The 21,572-nt window shown below is 45.8% G+C and overlaps 1 protein-coding gene and 1 long non-coding RNA gene across 3 annotated transcripts; one reads left to right on the top strand and one right to left on the bottom strand.

Moving 5' to 3' along the window:
* The first annotated feature begins 2,953 nt into the window (after positions 1-2,953).
* Positions 2,954-6,075, top strand: LOC120649273. Of its 2 annotated transcripts, XR_005665211.1 has the most exons (4): positions 2,954-3,031; positions 3,131-3,237; positions 4,082-5,468; positions 5,644-6,075. It is a non-coding gene; the product is annotated as an uncharacterized LOC120649273 (long non-coding RNA). The 2 variants fall into 2 exon arrangements; XR_005665210.1 differs by having other exon boundaries at positions 4,082-6,075.
* A 9,370-nt stretch (positions 6,076-15,445) lies between these two features.
* On the bottom strand, positions 15,446-17,823 carry LOC120649274 (dof zinc finger protein DOF2.4-like). Its single transcript, XM_039926028.1, has 2 exons — positions 17,033-17,823; positions 15,446-16,752 (listed from the first exon to the last, which is right to left on the bottom strand). Exons 1-2 carry the CDS (start codon positions 17,093-17,095, stop codon positions 15,598-15,600), a joined length of 1,218 nt encoding a protein of 405 aa, XP_039781962.1. The 5' UTR covers positions 17,096-17,823; the 3' UTR covers positions 15,446-15,597.
* Positions 17,824-21,572: the final 3,749 nt, after the last annotated feature.

Below are 21,572 nucleotides of genomic sequence, written 5' to 3' on the forward strand. Positions count from 1 at the left end.
TTGTAGTCGCCTTTGTTGTAGTATTGTATTTCGAGTCTACCTCCACTTGCCGTATACTTTTTTATTACTAGTTGGTAAATAATAGCGCATTTCTTAGATAAAAAAAGGAGAGTATAGCTTTTGCTAGTATATGCATTTATCTTCTGCCAAGTAGTGAGAGTGTGACACAGGTATCTTCAAGTGTTTGTTTCCTGCGATAGATGACACTATTCTGAAGCAAGAGAAAGCAGGAGCAGGCACTTTCCTGTAAGAAACGCATTCTTTTTCGGGTGAGTGGTTGCTAGTGCGAAAAGAAAGCCCATCCTGCCGGGTCATTTCCCCGTTATATTTCTCCCACTACGCGCACTGACGCTGAGCGTCATTCTGGTCATTTGGCTGTCAATTGGTTTCCAAGCAAACCCTTTTATACTGTTGCTTTTAAGGCACTGACAGTTGGAGGGAGCAACAAGATGTTATCTCTCTTATTTTCCCAAGGAGAAGTGAGTTTTACTGATAATTTATGATTATTGTTCACTACTAACACTCACTCCCCTTATACATAATCGACACAGTTGACTTTTTCAAGTCTTCCAATTTTAATTTTGATCACTGTATTTGTTCTTGTTGTGACATAATTATACAATCCAATAACTAAGAGATTACAAAAGTATTTTTAAACAAATCTAAACATATGATTTATAGGTCTTGAAACTAAACATTTGAAAAATTACTAATGGTTAAAGTTTTAAGATCATCAGATTTTAGTCAAAGGGTTAAGTAGTTATTTTCTCAACTCACTCTGGATCTTGCTGCCGCCCCGCTGCCATGAAGTTTTGTTTTGGACATTGAAGAAGCTGCCTCTTAGGGTTAAATCTATTATCTTATTATTTGGCCAACAAACGGAGTCTCCACATTCGCTCTCAAGGTCTAGAAATTTCCACATTAATCGGGAAAAAATAAAAATTACCCACCACTGCCATTACAAAAAAATTAGCCTAAAATACCCATATACATATTTATAAATTACCCACCAGTGTCATTAAAATATATTTCTATTTATAAATATAAATATATCCATCGTTTTGCATATATATCAGGCTACATATATATCGTGCATATACTAGCTACACAAACAATTAACATGTTTTACCACACATATATCTTATTATATTACTAAAATTCCAAATGCACATTCATAATTATATTATTATTAGTCAAAATAAAGAAGATAATTCTAGACTTTGCGCTATATTAGACTACCACCTGGCCTGCAGTGATCATGATGAGAGGGTGGCCAAAGTTGGGCCAGCGATGAGGATCACAGAGTTGGAGGCTAAGAGCAAGAGTAAGCGCCGCGCCGCAAGCTTCTTCATCCTCCGTGGAGTCTGGAGACTGTCCATCACAGGATGGATCTAAACATCCGAATTCTTAGAACAAATTTGATATTTTAAAATAGATATGTTTAAAATTTTATGCTAATCTTTTTTTATATTATAAAGCATATTATTACACATAAGAATAAAATTTTGTATAGATTTTTTTATGTATTATTTGCTCCCTACAATTAAAAAAGTGAAAAAAGATTTGAATCCGTATCCGATCCGTATTCGAATTTTTATATCTATTATTTGAGAATATATATGATAAATTTGAGATTTAGTTTTTATGAATCTTTACAAGATCAATGTTAAATACAAGGCTATGAATTTACATAGTAAATTTTATATCTTATTTGTCCATAATCGAAGAAAAATGACCAAAAATCTGACATTCGAATAAACATCCGAATCCATCCTTCACCTACTTCCTATGGTGATGTCTGAACGTGCATGTCCGCAGACCCAATGCAAACACAAGACCACTGCACGTCCAACCTAACCCTTTTTTCGCAATCCTCCTGCATCACTGTCCTTGCCGAGGGAGGGTTCTTGACATTACTCCAAAGGTTTGTTGCCGACATTGTTACAAGACACTACCGCACCTCACAATTAACACAACAAGCTCAAAAAAATTAACACCACAAGCAGATCAGGAAGCAGGACAATATCGAATAGGCTATGATTGGTATAGTAAGCTCATCAGGCTTGAACATGAATATAGGTTCTTGAAATTCTGAACAGAATCTTGTGCTCTGCACTATGGAGATTTGTTGGCTTCCAAAAAGCAATAAACTTGGATCCATTGTTCCCCAACAGAAACTAGTCCATGGAGGCATGACGCCATGCAACAGATGACAGAATTAAATATAGTAGCAACAGACGACCAAGAAGATCATAAAAGTAGAGAAACTGGTAAAGGAACAACTGAGTCAGTTGAACTGACCAGTGGGCAGCATTAAGAGATGGCAGATAAGAAACATGTTACTACTACTACTAGAGAATGATAGTAGTTAAGATCGAGGAGATAGGCAGTCGTGACAGGATTAAGAATGTGCGCTTGCTATGCGGCCACATCACTGATAAAGAAAGATGTAGGGAAAAGGAGGCACAACTGCACTAGCAGCAGAGAAGCATTCTTGATTACTGAAGCAAGTACCATGTGATGAGAAAGATTTAAGTTTATGAATAATAATTAGATAAAAAATATAAGATATATTTAGAATATCAATATTAACTGCGCAAATGCACGGGTCACCTCACTAGTTCTAGTATCAAAATCAAAGAAATAAAACACACGTTATTATTCAAGAATTTTTTTAGTGTAAATCAGAAAAGGCCAATGTCTTCCACCAGGGCTTGGGCCGAAGAGAGCCGAACTGCTGCCGGTTGCATAATCATGGCTTTCAGCCTTTCACGATGGGCTCGTCCAGGAAAAGAGATGGCACCGTAGATAATGGGCCAGGTTGGATGCCAACAGATACACAGCCCAAGCGCTGCAAGTCTGAGTATAGCCCATGGGCCCAAAACCCTTCTACCTACCTCTTCCATCGGCGTCCACCTGTTTCAGTCTTTCTTCCTGAACCGAAGGAGAGAGAGAGAGAGAGAGAGAGAGACAGAGAGAGAGACCACCACCGTCGCCGCCGTGACGCCATTTCCACCCGGAGATCTAAAAGGTGCCCCTATGATCTATGAAGTGGAATCACATCGTGGCGTGCTACATCGCGGCCGCGTATCCTTAGCTAGGTGATTGGAATTATTTCGTTGTTGTGCAGTTGGGAACTTGGGGTTAAGATGGCGCCGGCGCCGGCGGTGGGGCTGAACAAGGGCCACTTTATCACCAAGCGCGGAGCTTCCGCCTCGTCCTTCCGCCCTTAAAGGAGTAAGCCTCTGAAGCAATGCTCCGTCAATTCTTCTCTTGTTTCTGTGTAGATGTGTGTTTCGCGTCCCGTGTCATAGCTGTATGCTGCAATGTGCGATGGTTAGGTGGATTGAGTTGAGCAAATTAAAACATATGGTTCTATGTAACCTGATAGTTGATGATGTATCTACTAGTACTTTGCTATTCCTGGTCCTGGAGAACGCTTCTAAAACGCGTGCTGTAACTGCGCAAGTAAATGCAATCATTCCTCAATGACTGAACTCGGATTCGGATATATGCATTTTTTTCAGAACTTTCTTCCGAAGCATTGATCTGCTGTCACATATAGAATTGTAGAAAATGGTAGCAAATCGTATTCAGGATCTCATGCTACTGGGTACTGAAAAGTGAGAACATTACCAATGACTCATTTCCTTTTGCGCATCGGGTGCAACCTAAGCCTTACACTTAGCTTTAAATATATCATTTTGATAAATATGTCCATGTACTCGGAAATTGATTGGCACTTGTTGGTCCCTTCCTTGAATATTTCAGGGCATTAGAGATGAATCTCCTTAGAGTCTATTTCGTGTATAGGAGTCTTTTTTGCTGGTTTCAAGTGCAATTTTGCACCAGTCATGGTGCAGGAAAATTATTCCACCAGAACACTTAGCTAGTTAGCTTAGGCATTCTTATTAATTACATAGACAGCAGATGAAAGGATTGGATTTAAATTTAGTGCAATCAACTTGTGTCCTCCACTCCTCCTTCATTAAACAAGTTACTAGTTACTGCATCATTTGTGACTATCTATATGTCATGCTTGAGGAGCTTTCTGAAAACATTACTTATTTTTGTTGATTAGGGAAGTTGCTGAATTGGCACCACATGATCACTGAGCTTTTGTGGATTTGTAAGGACTAGCATGCTCTTAAGTTGGCTAAAAGAAAGCTCGGTCGCACACAAGAGCTAAGAAGAAGCGTGAGAAGATGCCCAATGTTCTTAGGAGGATGAGGTACGCTTCTACTTTTCATTCTTGTATACTTCGAGAGAATACTACCAAAATTTGAAAGAGTTGCTTTTGTTGATGGAGATAAAGTTTTGTGTATCAAATCATGTTGTGACCCAAACCAATCATCTAAGAGTTGCTCCAAGTTGAAAGCAAGGCATCTTTTGACAATATCCTTGCACTACAAGGTTAAGAGCCGTATTTAAATTGAGCAATGTGCCCACCATTTATCCATTTTACTTTTAGATGAATGCTCATTCGCGTGGGAGAAATTATGCTCAAAACATAGTTCTTTTGCTGAAGTATAGTGTAACCTAGTAAGTTATTAGCAGGAAGCTCAACAGTTTAAGTCGATAACTTAGCTAGTTTGTTTTAAATTGTGCCATAGAAGCTTTGCAAGTAATCTATTTCAAGGCTTTATGGTCAGTTTCAAGTACACAGGACTATCCTAGTACTATCAGTTCTTTCCCACTAGTTGATTTAGTTTAAGTGTTTTTTCTTTGCATGACTTAAAATCATTTCCCTTGTTTGTTGCACCACCCTTTCATTTTCCAACAACACAACCGCACAACCATGCCTCTCCATTTCATTCTATATGGTGTAGGGCGTTTTTATTGTTTATTTCTTGCTGTATATCTCTTTACAGGATGCCATATTGATCCTTGTTTATTAGATTCAGATGAAAATGATATATGGTATGGTGCCAAATGCAGTCATATTTATTATGGTTGCTTCAGATTGAGAATATTATGCATTTTAGCTGCGAAATAGTAGAACAATGTCAAGTATCTAACGGCAGTCCATAACAGAGCAGATCATATGTAATTGTGGAAGCAATTATCAAGCACAGAACAAAAAAGGATCGACTAGGCACCAGATACCTTTCATTCAGTTGAATGCATCATTGTGTACAAAGAAAAGTGAGTCTGGGAACAAATAATTAGAGTATAAAAAGGTTCCCTAACCAGCTACTGTCAATTGTTGTCATACGTTTCACCACAAATGGAGGCTTCGGTCATGAGTTGTGTACGTATTGGTTCATGACATCACATAATCCACGCAATCTATGTCATTATCTACTCGATCTGGCAATCCATCACAGGAACCACTGTTGCACCAGATGTTGATGGGGGCTATCACAACTATCTGGAGGGATGCTTTTGCATTCTGGAGGATATGGATGAACTGAAAGGCGGAACTACTTTGGAACACTGTTCAGCTGAATTATTCCAGTCCAAATCTGGTAGCAGTAGTTCTACTCTTGATTGAGTTTCATAAAGTTGTTAGCAACTTAAATTTAAATCACTGAACTAGTAGTGCAGTACAGCAGTTACTTGATTCATCATTTTGCTCGATGTGGTGTTCTTTGTGTTTATAATTATTACAGTGCTGCTAACTACTTCTGATCTTGTCTTCAGATCTGCGAAGTGAAGCGGCGCAACTTGCTAGAAGTGCTGCCTGTGTTGAGAATTGACTACTCAGTTCTGATAGACATAATTTTACAGGACGTATCTTGTGAAGGAAATCGAGCTTGCACATGGATACTCATTTGACTGAAAGTAGACAATAGAAGGTCTTGATTCCTTGTTATAAAGTTCTGTCAGTGTTCTGGTTGTTTATTTTCTCAGTTTTATGAATCACTTGAATATGCTGATAGTCTGTGTTTTGTGAGGGACTAGGCAGCTGGAGCAATCTATATCTTGGTGATGTAGTATCTAATATGAGTTGTGTCTTGTTCCATCAGTTGCTTTTTCAGAGAAATATATGTTTCCACTGCTCTGAAGGCATCATAGGATTCTGAATATTCTGAGACAAACTGATATTCTGACGTCTATTATTTTGCTAAATCAGAATGGATTTGGTCTGTTTTCAGCTGCAATAATTAGTTTGCCTGAAAGTAACTGCTGGCAATTGGTACACGCCCTTAAGAATTTGAAGTCAAGTCTCTGAAATCACAGTGTGCAGACCGGATCAGTTTTCTGCCAGTATCTTTGTGCCAATTGGTACGCTCACAGTGAACCACACCTCTTGTTCTGTAGCGAGCTCGCCACTTTTTTGTTCGTTGCACGACCCGATGGCGGGACGTGAGATTCCGGCCTTCCCTAAATAGTTCCAAACGAACCAGCTCGCCTTACATCTATTTGGTGCTTTCCCAGTTTTCCCAGCAGGTGGTGGTGACCGGCCGGGCATGACCACTTGGCCAGTGAGCCAGCCGCCCAGCCAGCCGCGGCGCGCTTGGCCGCGCGCGCCGCCATCCAATCAATCAGGCATCCTCCGATGGTCCGCGGACCAAGACCCGGCCAGCAAGCCACTGGCGACCATGGCTACCCGGCCGGCCACCGTACCGCCCGACCGCAACGGCCGTTTCGCCCGCCGTGCTTACGCGCCTGCGCGGAAAGATTGCTCCCAGGCGCGGGCTCCCCGGCGGACGCCTGGACACGGCGCGGTACAAGCGGCGGCCGGGGCCCGGCCGGGGAAAAGAGCTGGATCTATCGGTAGCGGTGGTACGATCCGCCGCGCGAGAACTCGGGGCGACGGCGCGGGCTCGCACGCACGCCGCCGGCCGGTATGTAGGCGTGTGTAGTGCACGTTGCTGTTGACGTCCGCATGCACGTACGCCGGCGGCGGGAGAGCGCGTCTAGTGCACGTTGCTGTTGCTTTTTACCACTAGCGGACCAACACTGTAGATGACGGCAATGATTATTGCGCGCGCGGGGGGCGGGGTGGCGCGACACGGCACGGCACGATGGGCGTAAGAGGAAGGAAGGCTACGGTGACGACGGCGACGGCGACTCCCGCGCGGCGCGGCGGCGGCGGCGTCACGTCCGCTGGAGTCGGATCGGACCAGCCTGCGCTAGCTAATAAGGTAGTGCGACGTGGGCGCGCGTGGTGGCGTCGGCGTTGGCCGCGCGCCATGTTGTTCGCGTGTCGGCCGTCCCGATCGGGCTGGGCGCGGCGGCCTACCTGCAGATCGGTAGACGAGGATGGGCGCCGCGACGGGGCACGCACACTTGCAGGCCGTTCGGGCGGCCGGTGACCCCACGACCGGGACGGCGACGATGATGAGCTAGCGGATGGTGCATGATGGCGCCACCAAAAGGAGCGGCATGCAAAGGTGAGGCGGACAGGGGCTAGCTAGCAGGCAGCAGCCGCGTCGACGGATCGGATCGGACCGGCCGGGCCTCCCTCCCGTCATCTGCGGGCCGGGGGTGGGCACTGGCCAGGGCAGTGCCAGTGCGTGGGCGGGGATCGAGGCTGGGCGGCCGGCCGGCGGGCAGACAGGCCGGGACGATCCGAATCTGGCGTACGTCAAAGGCAGCGCCGCGGAGGCTTCTGCTTGACGCCTCCTGGCCTGGGGCTGGGGAGGTGGACGACGACAAAGACGCGGCCCCACCGCGTGAGGACAGGACACGCACGCATGTGATGGCCGAGAGATTCCACGGTCAAATCTATGGCGGGCGGATCGGACAGCATGCATGCAGGGGCCAGGGCAGGGACAGGACGGCGGCAAAGCGGATCAGCTTATCCCACAGCTAGAGCTAGGCAGCTACACGCACGCCCTAGTTCCTCCATTCGCCTCATGCATTGCATATTTGCATGTATGCGGCATCTTGGTTTTTCTTCACAAACCATGCATGAATGATCCCCATGCAATGATGCAAAAAAGGGTTTCATGGGATCGGGTTGTGTTTGCTCGCTAGCTGCTGCACTGCTGCACGCCTGCAGAGGCGCAAGCAAGCAGCGATGTACTCTCACTAACAGTAGCATGCAAGCTGAAACAGACGGCGAGCAAGATCTATCAAGCCACGAAGCTAAGAGCCTGCCAAACAGTCTTTTATCAAGCTGAAACGCGTCGGCGCCCTCCAATGGTTCTGCAACACCTATCCTAGCCGCGGGCCGGCCGGGGGGCTCGGACTTGCTGCTCCATGCCATGCGCACGCACACATGCTGGGTTGCAGGCATGGGAGGTAGCAGCGAATAAGAATCGTGCCTCTTGTAGCTAGCTCTAGTCGCTGATCAGCCGCAAGAGTCCCGGAGAGCCCGGACAAACGGCCACGCCCCGGCGGCCGTGCCGTGCCCCTGCCGCAGGTACTTCGGCCCGGCCCGTCGCGTGCACGTACATCCCTGCAGGCCGGCCGGGGCCTGCGTTCGTACGTGCACGCAGCTGTGTCCATGCATGCCTGCACACGTCGAGCGGTTGGGTGATGGAGACGTGCGTGAACGGACGGGCGGGACACTACGCTACACGCTCGTAGCTCGGACAGGGCTTCATCAGTCCGTGTTTTTGCCTTGCCTGCCTGCCTGAGCGAGCTCGTCCTTGCTCCATCGGACAGTAGTAGTAGTGATAGACGCGATGGCACGTACGTCCACTCTCTTTGACCTCATGCATGTACAAGATCGATCGACCTGGCCGGGAGAAGACGACGAACTACAGCTACAGGTGCGCGCAATATAGATGGTGCATGTATATATATACACCAGTACTGGATGAAGGTGCTAGCTATAGCCTATAGGTGGCCCGGGGCATGCATTATTGCATTGTGAATTCAGTTCATTAGCGTGAGCACTGCACAGCGATCTGCTGTAGAACAGGTAGTGCAGTGGTGGTAGAGGCAGGAGCAACTGCCCAGCTCGTGCTCCCAACTCCCAAGGATAGGTCGATCTCACTCGATCGTCGCAAACGTTACATGCATGCATAGTGATGAGTCCAAATTAAAAGAGAGCATCAGATTCTGGGGCACGCATTAATGCGTTGGGATCTCTGCGTATGTGTATTCGGATGCCACAAAGCTAATCATTAACATACGATTTGGAACACACCTTCCTTGGCGTCTTGTCCAGATCCATCAATTACAAATACACATACCACTAGCATGCACGCTCATCCACGCATACAGTATCTTAGAGCAGTACACACATTAGTTAATTATCATTATCTAGCTAGATAATGTATAATTAATATACCCAAGCTAAGGGAATGTCGTTAGCTCGATCTCAAGGTAATGTTGCACGTATCGGTCGTGCGTGCATGCATGGGTGAGCAGAGAGACCGCCGCCTCTCCTGCTGGTCCATGAAACGCAACCCATGATTGTTTTCATGTGACGCAACGTGAGGCGAACCGCAGAATCTATGTCTTGATCTCCCTCTTTCTCTCATTCATCAATTGTAACTATGAAAACTACTGTTGCTGCTTTTTACCATGGTAAACTTTTGCAGGGGAAGAGAGATGGAAGGAGCCATTATTCAAAAAAAAAAAGAGAGAGATGGAAGGAGCTAGGACCCGAAAGAGCAAGAAAGCTACCTACCGCCTCATCACCATTCACCAGTCAGATATGGCCACTGCTACCGAGCCATATGCATATGCTAGCTGCTTGCAATGCTGCATGAGAACACGAGACACCCAGGAAGGCATGCAGGCAGGGGAGCCAGAGCCAGCAGCAGCTAGCGGAGAGAGAGAGAGAGAGAGAGAGAGAGAGAGAGAGAGAGAGAGAGAGAGAGAGAGAGAGAGAGCAGTGAGGAGGGGAAAAAAAAGCGAGGGCGGCCTGCAGCTGGTGTGTACGTGTATAAAGCTAAAGCTGCCATTTTTTGTGATTTGCAGTACAGTCGATCTGACAGGAATCTGATTCCCCCGACCACCTGCTGTCCTCCTGCTTCAGGGCTGTCATCTCTCTCTAGATCTCTCTCTCTCATGTTGGCAATGGCAGCAAATGGTGCTCGGCCGCTGCTACTTGCCAAATGCCAATGCAAGCTCTTACGACGGCTGATACTGTATCAACTTGAGCAATGGCACCAAGCTCTTCCGCTGCTTGCTTGCCAAGCCCCATGCCCGATGGGATCGAATTTCGATTCGCTCTCAAGAAATGTCACCATTATTGCACATGAGATGTTGATGCGCGACAGGGGTGTGGAAAGCTAGCTAGCTAAGGTCATTCCATACATCCATCCCAATTACTTTTTTTTACCCTTCTTCAGTAATATTGGATTTATTTCAGACCGGGAATAATATATAGGTATAATAAAAGACTTATGATAAGTACACTAGGAGACCAGGATTCATTCCAGGTCAGAAACTAATTGTAACAAAATAGACTCAAGTCTTTTAATTAGTGTACCTATGATAAGTCTCTTGTTATATCTATTATTCCCGGCCCAGAATAAATACTGTATAATCCAACAAGGCCTTAGGGTGATCCAATCCGCCATCCCAATTCTCAACACGGATCTATGGAAAAGTGGGATAACAAGCACATGATGAATTGAAGGAGATCTGGACATGCTTGCATGCGTAGTTTGCTGAAAAACCTTAGCATATATCTTTAAACTATAGTTTGCTGCATATATGAAGCAAATACATATAGAAAGGAACAAATCTATTGAAAATAAATGTGATTCCCGAAAGAAAATTGATTGCACAAAAAAACAAACTCTGTTGTGCAATGAAGATGATGTTTACCGAGTATGAGTAAGTGTTAATTTGGCGACTAGTTTGCTCTCACCCTCACCGTATATATAGAACTTCAAAAATGACTACGGTTTTAGGACTTAAGGAACTGATGTCTGTACGGCTACGTTTCCTTGCTAATCTTTACTAATTAAATAGAGTCTTATCATCAGAAATGGTTATTTTTTTCTCATGTTATGATATTCATTATATTTGTATATATATATGGATCTATCCATATATTTTTTGTACACTTTTAAGTTTGGTCTTCCACCTCCACCACTAAAGTTTTCTAGTAGCCGTCAACTCGTCATGGATAATTTAACATCGATTTGGTATAAATTCTTTGTTAGTTATCTTTTGTATGAATTTGATTAAACTTAAAATTGTTTGACTTCTCGGGAAGCGAAAGTTGTATTCGTTTTAGGATGGAGGGAGTAATTAGTAATAGCAAAGTCTGCTTAGTATCAGCTATCATATCAATATCTCCCCTTCCTAATAGGAGCCACAATAATTCTTGTCCAAACCGATTGACCACAATCTCTTTTTATGTATCGGCTCACTAGCACTACACAAAATATGCTACCACCAGTATATCATACCAGCATGAACCTAACGTCGAATTGGTCTGGTTTTAAGAATTAATTGAGTGATGAACATAGGATCAACATACAAATTTCTCCTCTCTAGATTAAGCATGTAATGCTGTATTAATTTGATGAACAAGTTATAGATCCATAGAAATGGAAGGATGGGGTCAGGGTGAGACCTGCTGCCTTTATTCCCTCTCCAAGAGGGGGCCGGCGAGACCGCATTGGACTGCGCAAAAGGGGACGAAAACTTAGATTCCCTTCGACAGCGACGGGTAAACAAACAATGGAGAGAGATGGAGAGATGCTTATTAGCAAGGAGCTATAGCAGTCGCTGTAGCAGGCAGTGTCAATGTCTGATCCATTAGCCAGGGCAGTATTTTTCACACCATCGTCATGCACTAGCGCCAACGATTGATGCATTCATCATGCACTAAGTTTTGCTTTATTTATCACTCTGCGCAGTTCGATCTTCTTGTAGTTAGCTAGCTACTTGTTATATATTTACTTTTTTAAAAAAACTTGGTGCTGTAAATATATTTTTTTCAACATGTGCTGGTGTTTCGCTTGCTACTTTTTAATCTGCTAAAGTGTTTTCTCCTATTTCTATGTGCAAACAGAAAAACACTTTAGCTTTCCTGATTTCATGCTGTTTGGCGTGCGCAGCGGCTATCATAATCAGCCGGATTTATTGACAGCAATGGGCGATCACAGCGAAGTTGATACGTGTCTAATGCAAAGTCTGCAAGCTTTTCTCTACTCGATCTCACACAGAGGAGTGACAAAAAAAACTTGCTGGTCGATTATATGTTTAGTATTTTTCTCCAAATTTTGCTACATTAAATGTAAACGAGCTACTGTCTAGCTCTGTAAAATTAAAACTTCGAAGATGATGATACTATCCTCAGATAAATTCCTCCCGTAAAATTCGTCAGGTCGTTACTGAAGTATGTGTATATAGGTGGTAGCTAGCACTACTACAAAAACGATTTGTAGCAACACCTCGATTTTTTTAAGAGCGGATCAAAAAGTTACTCGTTCCTATAAATGGTCGCAAGGCACTGTAGCAACTGAGCCGCCCCTAAAAATGACATTTTCATGGGCGGCTCAACCCCCCTCCCCTGAAAATGACATTTTCAGGGGCGGGTGGGGTGACCTGCCCCTGAAAATCCATTTATAGGGGCTGCTGGCCTTGTGGACCGCCCCTACAAATGCATTTCCAGGAAATGGATTTTTAGGAGCGATTTCGTTTCCCGTCCCTGAAAAAAAGGTATTTTTAGCCGTGAGAACTAGCAACAGATTTTTTACTCGCCCCTAAAAATATGTTTTTACCCGTCTCTACAAATGCTTTTCATAGTAGTTTAGCTTTAGCAGTTAGGGGTGTCCTCCTTTTGGTTAATACTGATCAGGTTTCAGGTACGTACGGTTCTCTGAACAGGTAGTAGTAGTGTGTTAGCATGTCGCCGCTTGCTATATATCCATTCAACGCTACTCGATCCCTTCGGTCATAAACAAAGGGTGTTCTTTTTTTCAGGAAATTAAAGGGAAACAAAGGGTGCTCTGGTCTCCAAATACGACTTTAATTAATTAGTTGTTTCTTATAAAGTAATTATAAAATACGTCAAAAGTATACTTCTATAAAATTGTATTTTGAGACAAATCTGCTCGTGCCTCATTTCCGCAACTAAAATTTGGAATGGTTGACCACAGTGCCACTTATTATTTGACCAAAACAGTATTTTCCAGTTGTTACATACTTAAATTAAAGCTGGCCCCTGCAGTTCCGATATTTGACCAGTAAGAATGTTTCAGTATTGCATGTCTCTCGAACAATTGAGATGCCTAGCCATCCATATTAATCCTAACATAGATGTGATAGTAGAAATTATTATAAAAAGGACAGGACATGGTTTTGGTGAATTCTTATCATCATCATTGACAGCGTAGTTATTAGATCTAACTTATTTCTACATTATCCACAATTTTCGTTGTGCAAATAACTCAAAGTTCACCTGATAATCTTTTCTAATAACTTGCCAAGCTCCTACGTTTATCCAAAGTACTCCTATATATAGTGGTTCAATTTTGAATTATCCACAACTGTCATTAGGGGGGGACCCTAAATCAGAGTCCAATGTCTTGCATCGATTCATGTGCATTTTCATATAAGTTTATGTCTCTCTTCCTTTCTACACATATATAACAAATATCACAAATGCAATAGAAAAACCCAAGAAAAATGACGACTTTGTGCAAGGCTCTAATTTTGAGTGAAAGAATTATATATGCATGGGAAGGAAACAGCATTGTCGGGGGGGGGGGGGGGGGGGGGGGGGAATTCTAGAAGAACCAATGTTCGTTAGGCACACATAGTCATTTTTTTCTTTGGCTGTGTTTAGTTCCCCCTAACTCCTCCAAACTTTCCATCACATCGAAACATTAAATATAGCAAATGACTTATGCATGAAGTACTAAATATAGGTAAATAAAAAAAACTAATTGCATAGTTTTAATATACGTTGCGAGACGAATCTTTTGAGCCTAGTTAGCCTATGGTAGGATAATATTTACCACATACAAACGAAAAGTGCTACAATACTTTTCGCAAACACTTTTCGCATCCTTTTTGCAACTAAACACAGCCTTTGAGGGAAACATGTTCAATTTTCGCATATGATTTACGTCTAATTCATGCAAGTTGATGGATCAGAATCAGATACACACACAATAGTTTCAGGAGAATGAAGATGCGGCAGGCTCAGGCTGGGCAACCTGCAGCTTCGTCAGAAGGGATGATGCACACTTTGATGGTGTCAGTCAATGGTTGGCTTCAAACCTCTAGAAATGCAAAGTTTCTGGCACAATGACTCCTCGAAACCGACGAAGCTGCTGGCTAAAGGTAAAGATGGCGCGAAAGGACCAAAAGAAACATGGGAACAAATTCTTTGAGCACAACTAAGGAGATTGCAGCTGCATGCATTCATTCCTTGGATTGCATGCACATGAATAAATGCCTCTGTGCCTGCGCTGTGGGGACATGATGCCATGATTACAATGGCAGGGGAAAAGGCTTTGAATGGAGATTGGTGCTTGGAAACCAACACCGTTTCTGAGAGTGAGAGAGGAGGACCATGCATGTAGAACTGGGTCACTTGCACTGCCTATATATGTGAGTGTGTCATCAGAAAATGTGATCTCTCAAAAGAGGAGAATTAGACGTAGTTTAGAGCTTCCATGGATCATGTTTCATTGTTTGCCTTTACTTTATTAGTCAAGTGAATATACTTGTACTACTAATGGGAGTGTATATAATTTCTCAAGAAGTACCTGCATGCATGTTATCCCTCCATCTACTAGTTTCCTTTTGTTCAGTGCCTGGAATGGGTGTGTTTTCTTTTCTCTTGAAAGGGCGGCAAAAAAGCTTTGGTGCAAGTTTTATTAGAAGGCATATGGATGGATGTGAATCCTAGCTGCTAGAGACTCATATGTATATGGTGCATTTTGCCACGGATGACGACCTTATTCATTTCCAAATGATAGATGCAATTGAATGCACCATGATAGATCGATACTAGAGCTATATATGTGTTCCCTCGCATGCATGACACACTTCAGTGACGTAGACATCACATATATATACTATATATATAGATCTAGCTAGTTGCAAGCACGAATTGAAGGCATATATGCACTAGACCAATATATATATATATATATTGCTGCAACACAAGCAATATAATAAGCTAGCACATAGAATCATTAAGTCACAAGTAACCAATTATATATTGCAAATTTACTCAAATAATAGATGAACAAGCTAGTCACCATGTTGCTAGATATATATATTGATCTGCTCATCAATCTCTTCGATCAAGTACTCTCATAGGTATATATATTTATCACCTCGCATTGCACCATGCATGCATTACAAGTTTACAACATAGACTTGAAATGGACACCAATATAGAAATGCACCCCGGCCCCTAAAACAAGAACAACAGCAGCAGGGACAAGACAACATGGATCGTAGAAGTAGAACCGCAAGGAAAACTCAATAATCAGAACTAATTTTGATTGCCTGCTACCCAATTCGATCACCAGCTCCATCGATCGCCGATAACTATCTGAGAGAGCCCCTAGCTATATATATATATATATATATATATATATATATATATATATATATATATATATATATATATATATATATATATATATATATATAATCCTTTGTCAACTTTCTCAGAAGCCATGACTAAAAATTAAGCTTCAGGGCTTGCATTGCATTGCATAAATAGGGCTACCTTTTGTGCAGCAATCAGCATGCAGGGCGCATGCATCACAGTATGTTCCCCGACGACGGCGAGTTGAATCCTGACAGGTCCACCCAGCTGCTGCCCGGAGCGGTATTAGCGCCACCGCCGCCGGCGTTGGCCGTGCCTCCATTGTTGCCACTTGCACCACCGTTGCCGCCACCCCAGAATTGGAGGTTCCCAGGGAGGCCAAGGAACTCCCTCGGCGAGCTTAAGCTTGTCATCGCCGTGGACGGTGGGTTGTCCTCCATCTTCACCGACGCCAGCTGCGTGATCAGCCCCGCTGAGCCGGGCACCTTGGACGAGCCGCCCAGCATCTGTCCGGCGAAGCCGCCGGCAGTGGCGTCCCCGTGGCCCTCAACGTCGAACGGGTAAATGCCGGACATTGGCGGCGGCACGGCGTCGGGGCGGCTTAGGAAGTGGAACTGCTGCTGTATCTGCGGCAGGCGCCACTGCTCCAGCCCGATGGCCGTGCCGGCGCCGAGCTGGTAGTCCACAGGATCCAGCTGCGAGCTCAGTCCGGGGAACCCTAGCCTTGATGCACCGGTGCTGTAGTGATCTCCACCGAGATGGTGGTGCAACGAGGCCATGAAAGGCAGCTGCCCTTGAGGCGGCATGATGGCGGCGGCGGCGCTGCTGCCGCCGGTGGTGGTGGAGGAGGTCGACGACGACGTCCCGCCCGTGGCGGAAGCAGAGGCGGCCGACGACGAGCTGGACTTGGATGACTTGGAGCGCTTGTTGCGGCGGCAGCCGCCGCCGACGGGGACGTTCCGGAGCGCGCCGCCGCGCGTCCAGTACCGGCGGCACGCCTTGCAGAAGTGGCGCGGCTGCGAGAGCGAGTAGTTGTTGAAGTAGCAGAACTTGGTGTTGGTGGACTCGCAGCGCGGGCACTTGAGCCCCGGCTCCGGCTGCGGGATCTTGGCGAGCCTGGCCCGCTCCGTCATGGAGCCCGGGCGCACCGAGGAGCCGCCAGTCGGGCCACCACCACCCGCGCCGCAGCCGCCGCCTCCACTCGGAGCGATTACAATCGTCGCCATGTCAGGGCGAGGAGCCATGAGAGCTCCTGGAGGTGGCACCGGCGGCAGCTGATGGTGTTGCTGGTGATGATGAGCATGCCCGGCCTCGACGCCGCCGCCGCTGCCGCCGCCACTTGGAAGCTGGCCATGGTGAGCTTGCTGTTGCTGAAAGCAGCATGCATCATTCCAAATCAATGCAAACACACACACCAATTAAAGAGAAAGAAAGGCGAGGCGAAATTGATAGAGATCACCGGCCGAAACCAAAAGACATGGCCTGGTATATTCAAGCAGCAGGAGATTTCTCAAAAGAGCCTAGGAATATTTCCTCCCCATTTCCGCTTTGCTTTTTTCATGAAGAAGCTATGGCGACCAGAGCAACGAAGAGAGAAACGAAAGGCGCGAACAAAAGAAGGTAGGGAGCGATTCGGGGCGAAATTTTTACCTGCTGCTGGTGCTGGTTCCAATTGGGTGGATCAAGATAGACAGGAACCGAAGAAAAGACCATGGTATAGAATTAATTTCTTTTGATCTTTTGCTACTTGGGAGAGCTAGCTTCTCTTGCCTTTTCTGGGTTTGTTTGTTCCTCCTCGCTTCTTTGCGAGATAAGGGTATATAGGCGCTTTAGGGGATCATGCAAGGATGGGGAGATAATAAAGGTGGATCGGAGAATAACATCCACTACCCGGCCGGGGGCAGGACGGAGCTCGCTCTCTCTCCACGCAGACGCAGCTGGACTGGAATGACGGCGAAGCGGGGACGAAGAAGAGAGAAGGGGCCAGGAGAGGAAGAGGAGGAGGAGGAGAAAGCTAGCCAGCCAGGGAATGAAGAAAGAGATGGGATCGCCGGGAGAGCGAAAGCGAGTGGAATAAAATTAAAGGAGAATGGGGTTTGTTCTCCTTTGTTTTTTTGGGTCTTAGTGGAGGGCTTGCATTATATATATTGGATGTGAAACATATGGGAGGGCAAAGGAGAAGAGAGGTCGATCTAGTTGCTTAGCTCGTAAGGATCGATGGATGTGTGTGTGTCAGAGATGGATGGATGGATGTAGCCAGCAAGACAATATTAGGATATCAGCATGAGAGAATTGAACGGAAGAGAGGGGGGGGGCGGTTTTTATGCATGAGGAAATAAAGCTGGAAACCCTAGCTAGGTAGCTAGGGGCAGCAGCAGGGAGAGGTGGTGATCCCTGTTGTACAAGTGCTATTTGGAAGCTAAGGCTGGCTTGTTGTCTTGTTGTGTTCTCTGCATTTTCCCCTGGTAGGTTGATAAGCTAGCACATAGAGAGGGCCGGGCCGGGGTGTTGAAAAGTATACATGTGGAGCTAGCAAGAGGTTACCAACATGAGCTAGCAATGCAATACTAGTTGTCTAGGGGGCCATTCTAGTGTATGTGCAGGTGCAACTTTATGTCCATATTGATGAAAGAGATCAATCAGTAGTAAAGTTAGTATTGCTAGTCTCTCTTGGACTCTTGGCTAGTGGTGGTGCAGAATTCCTGTTCGACCTCTCTCTCTCTCTCTCTCTCTCTCTCTCTCTCTCTCTCTCTCTCTCTCTCTCTCTCTCTCTCTCTCTCCTCTCTGTCCAACCAGGCAACCAAGGACCAAAGTTAACAAGTATAGCTAGACAGTACCCATGTATATGAGCAGGCAACTTTAAGTACGTAGGGATAGAGAAAGCAATAAAATACGTCTACACTGGTCTTTGTGCAATGTGTACAGATCAGCAATAGAGGTGGAAAGAAGAGGTCGAGAGAGATGCAGAGATCGATTTCTTTTCTTTCTTTTTTTGTTTGCTTGCAGAACATGCATGGAATAGTGTTTGAGAGTACAGGGTTATTGATCTCAAGTTTTCAGCCAGTAGTCGTCCTTTCTAGCTCCTGTAGTTGAACACATCTGTCCTGCATCCTGCGCAACATGTTTGAGAGTACACTGGCCGGAAAATTTCAGCGGGCATGTAAGATGAGCTAGTAGATCTTGCTAGGAAAGCTAGGCAGCGTTTCTCTTCATTGAACGAGTAGTTAATAAGCAAACATGCCATTTGTATACTACTAAAACTATGATAGAGCTTTACACATTCGCTCGAGTTGTGAAAGATCTGGACAGATCACGAGGTTCTTATTCGATTCGGGAGGGTCCTCTCTTCGATATAGCTAGAAATCAAATGACTCGATGCATGGCATGATTTAATAATCAAAATCGGCATAATCTTTCCTTTCATATATTCTCCCGACCTATGCATCCCAGTGTCATTTTTTTTCACCAATTGGAGGGATTTGTGCTCACTGTCTTATGATTAGGTCATCATTATATTCGCCTAATTGGCTGTCTTGCCAGCTACCAATTAAACTAACACGGACCCCACTTTTCCTTGTCTATGCTGACTGCTGAACACAGCAATTATATGTAGTAGGATCTAACAAACCTTTACCGATGAACTCATTCATGAGGACTTGTGAGGAGTTGAGTTGCAGGGTATCAAGCAATCAGGCAGTGCTCGACTGGTCACAGTGCCAGAACAATGCAGATTGGAACATAATAACGACAGCCAGCTAGGCATGCAGCTAGTGTTGCTACTACCATTATGCACGAGGCTTCAGGTTTCAGCTAACTGTATGCAGATCAGAATCAGATCAGGCTCCTGCATGCAGAGAAGCCAGAACCATGCCTGCACATTTGCATGTAGCATTGCTATCTGACAATCTTCAGAGTTCTGTTCACCTGAATTACTGCCTACTCATCGTGTACATTAGCACTGATGTCCATCAATTATTGTCCAAAAAAAAAATGAGATGGCTCTAAGAACGCTGAACCGGCCGACGATGCGATGCCTGACTACTCACCAGGTTTGTTTATATATACGAGCAAGAGAAGAACACATGACTAGTCGAGCTGCTATGTACAATGTTTCATCATTCAGCTTTGAGGCGCGTAGCTTTAGCAGTCAAGATTCTGCCCCGCCTTTTGTTCACTGAAGATTGTGTGTGCACTACCTACCACTAGTACTAGTCATTTCAACCGCACTTCGACTAGTGCGTTTCCTTTGGGACGAAGAGATCGAGCGACCGATCGATCGTATGTATATATAGCATCGCCGTACCGCAAACTAATGGACCAGTAAGAGGTTGTTGGTAGAGGATGCTCGATTAACCTATCGATCAGCAATTAATTAGCTTGCGAATCTACAAGCAGGCACTAGTAATTATAAGCTACTAGTATCAACAAACGAGGCTCTCTGATACCCAGCAATGCAGAGGCAACAGGCAAGTGAGTCAGCATTAGCCACCAGTTGATCGTTGGGAGGAGTTGCGCCTCCTTTGGGCAAACGAACACAGAAAAGGTTTTGACACACTCTTCGCACTGGTCACTTGGGAAGTTTGGAAAGAGAGAAATGCGAGAATCTTCCGCACGGCGTGCTTGCAACAGAGTCAACTGCTCTCCAAGATCAAAGCCGAAGCCGAAAATTGGGTCGCCGCAGGAGCAGTAGCGCTGGGTTGTCTCGGGGGAGAGTAGTTCACTGTTACTAGTTTCTCATCTTTTGTTGTTCTTGTTACGTGTAATACAAAACTAAATAGCAAGGGGTGCGCTCTAGCGCGTTGTAAAATCTCTTTCTTCTAAATACAAAGATGTGCAATTCTCTTACGTATTCGATAAAGCATTAGCCACCAGCAGTGAAAAGCTGGGTGCATGAGAGAGGAGGGCGAGGAAAGAAGACAAGTGAACAAGCTACTAGCTGCTGCTGCTGGTAGCAGGAGCCATGCACAAGCACATCCTACTTACTATTCATGGCTTACTGCAACATCTGTCGGCAGTCGATGGATTCAGAGATGAACAGATACAGATACGCATCGACGATCAGTGCTCGATCATCCATGAGTGCCTGGGCCAGCACACAGCAGAACGACAGACAGAGGCAGAAAGCTTGTCTATGGTGGCCGGCCGGTGTGCCATGTAAACTGATCGTAGATCGATGGATCTGCTACCAGTACGTAGCCATCTCTCCATCGCCTGCTCCTGGCCTACCGCCACTGATCGATCGATGAGTGCTCGCAGTCGACACAGTCACAGTGGCATGGACGTACGGACGCCATAATTTCCCCCGGTCCTGCCGCGCATCAACCCCCAGAACAACTGCCGGTGAAAAGCGCCGCCGGGCCGGGGGAGCGAGGCAGCCAAAGCAGGCCACCGCCGGGCTCAGCTCATCACGCCTCGCTCGCTTTGCAGGCCCACTCTTTCCGTTTCGCCGTGTCCGCGAGCGCTCGGCAGGAGAGCAAGGCCGCGGCGGCGGCATCTGGATCTCGTGACCGACGAGTGACCGGAGGCTGCTGGAGGACACGCGCCGGCCGGGAGGAATGGCGCGGCGAGCACCAGGGGGCAGGCAGGCGATTAAAGCGACGATCAGGGTCGGGGGCGGAGGCGATAATGATTAGTACGTCGCGCGCGCTCTCGCTTTAGTTGCTTAGCCGCGTAGGGGAGAGGGGAGGGGGTGCCGGCGGGACGCCGCTTTCGCCCTGCACTATCATGGTCATGGCTGACAATCCCCGGCCGGGTGATCATCAATTAAAGCGAAAGACGACGACGCGTCCGGCAGCTGGGGGGATCGATGGGGATTTCAAAGCGCCGGGGGTTGGGGGTGCGCGCGCGCGCACAGTGATCGCCACCGGCTCATGCGATGCGACCTCCCTTTTCTTCTTCCTTTAATTTGTCCCGACACCCGCACGGTGCCGCCCGCCCAGATCCTTCGCCGGAGATCTCTTGGTTATATATATATATATATATATATATATATATATATATATATATATATATATATATATATATGACACCGCTATTCTATACCCTGGGTATGAAATAGTTATTCCATACCCGAGCGGCCGAGCCAACCAGCGGGTGCGCGCCACCCCCAACTCCCACGCGCTCCCATCCGTCAGGTGCGGGCTGGTTTTTTTCCTCCCCACGGTTTTCCTTTCCTCTCTCAGTTTTCCTT

The sequence above is a fragment of the Panicum virgatum genome, chromosome 9K (genome assembly GCF_016808335.1).
Source record: "Panicum virgatum strain AP13 chromosome 9K, P.virgatum_v5, whole genome shotgun sequence".
In the NCBI taxonomy this organism is placed as follows: domain Eukaryota; kingdom Viridiplantae; phylum Streptophyta; class Magnoliopsida; order Poales; family Poaceae; genus Panicum; species Panicum virgatum.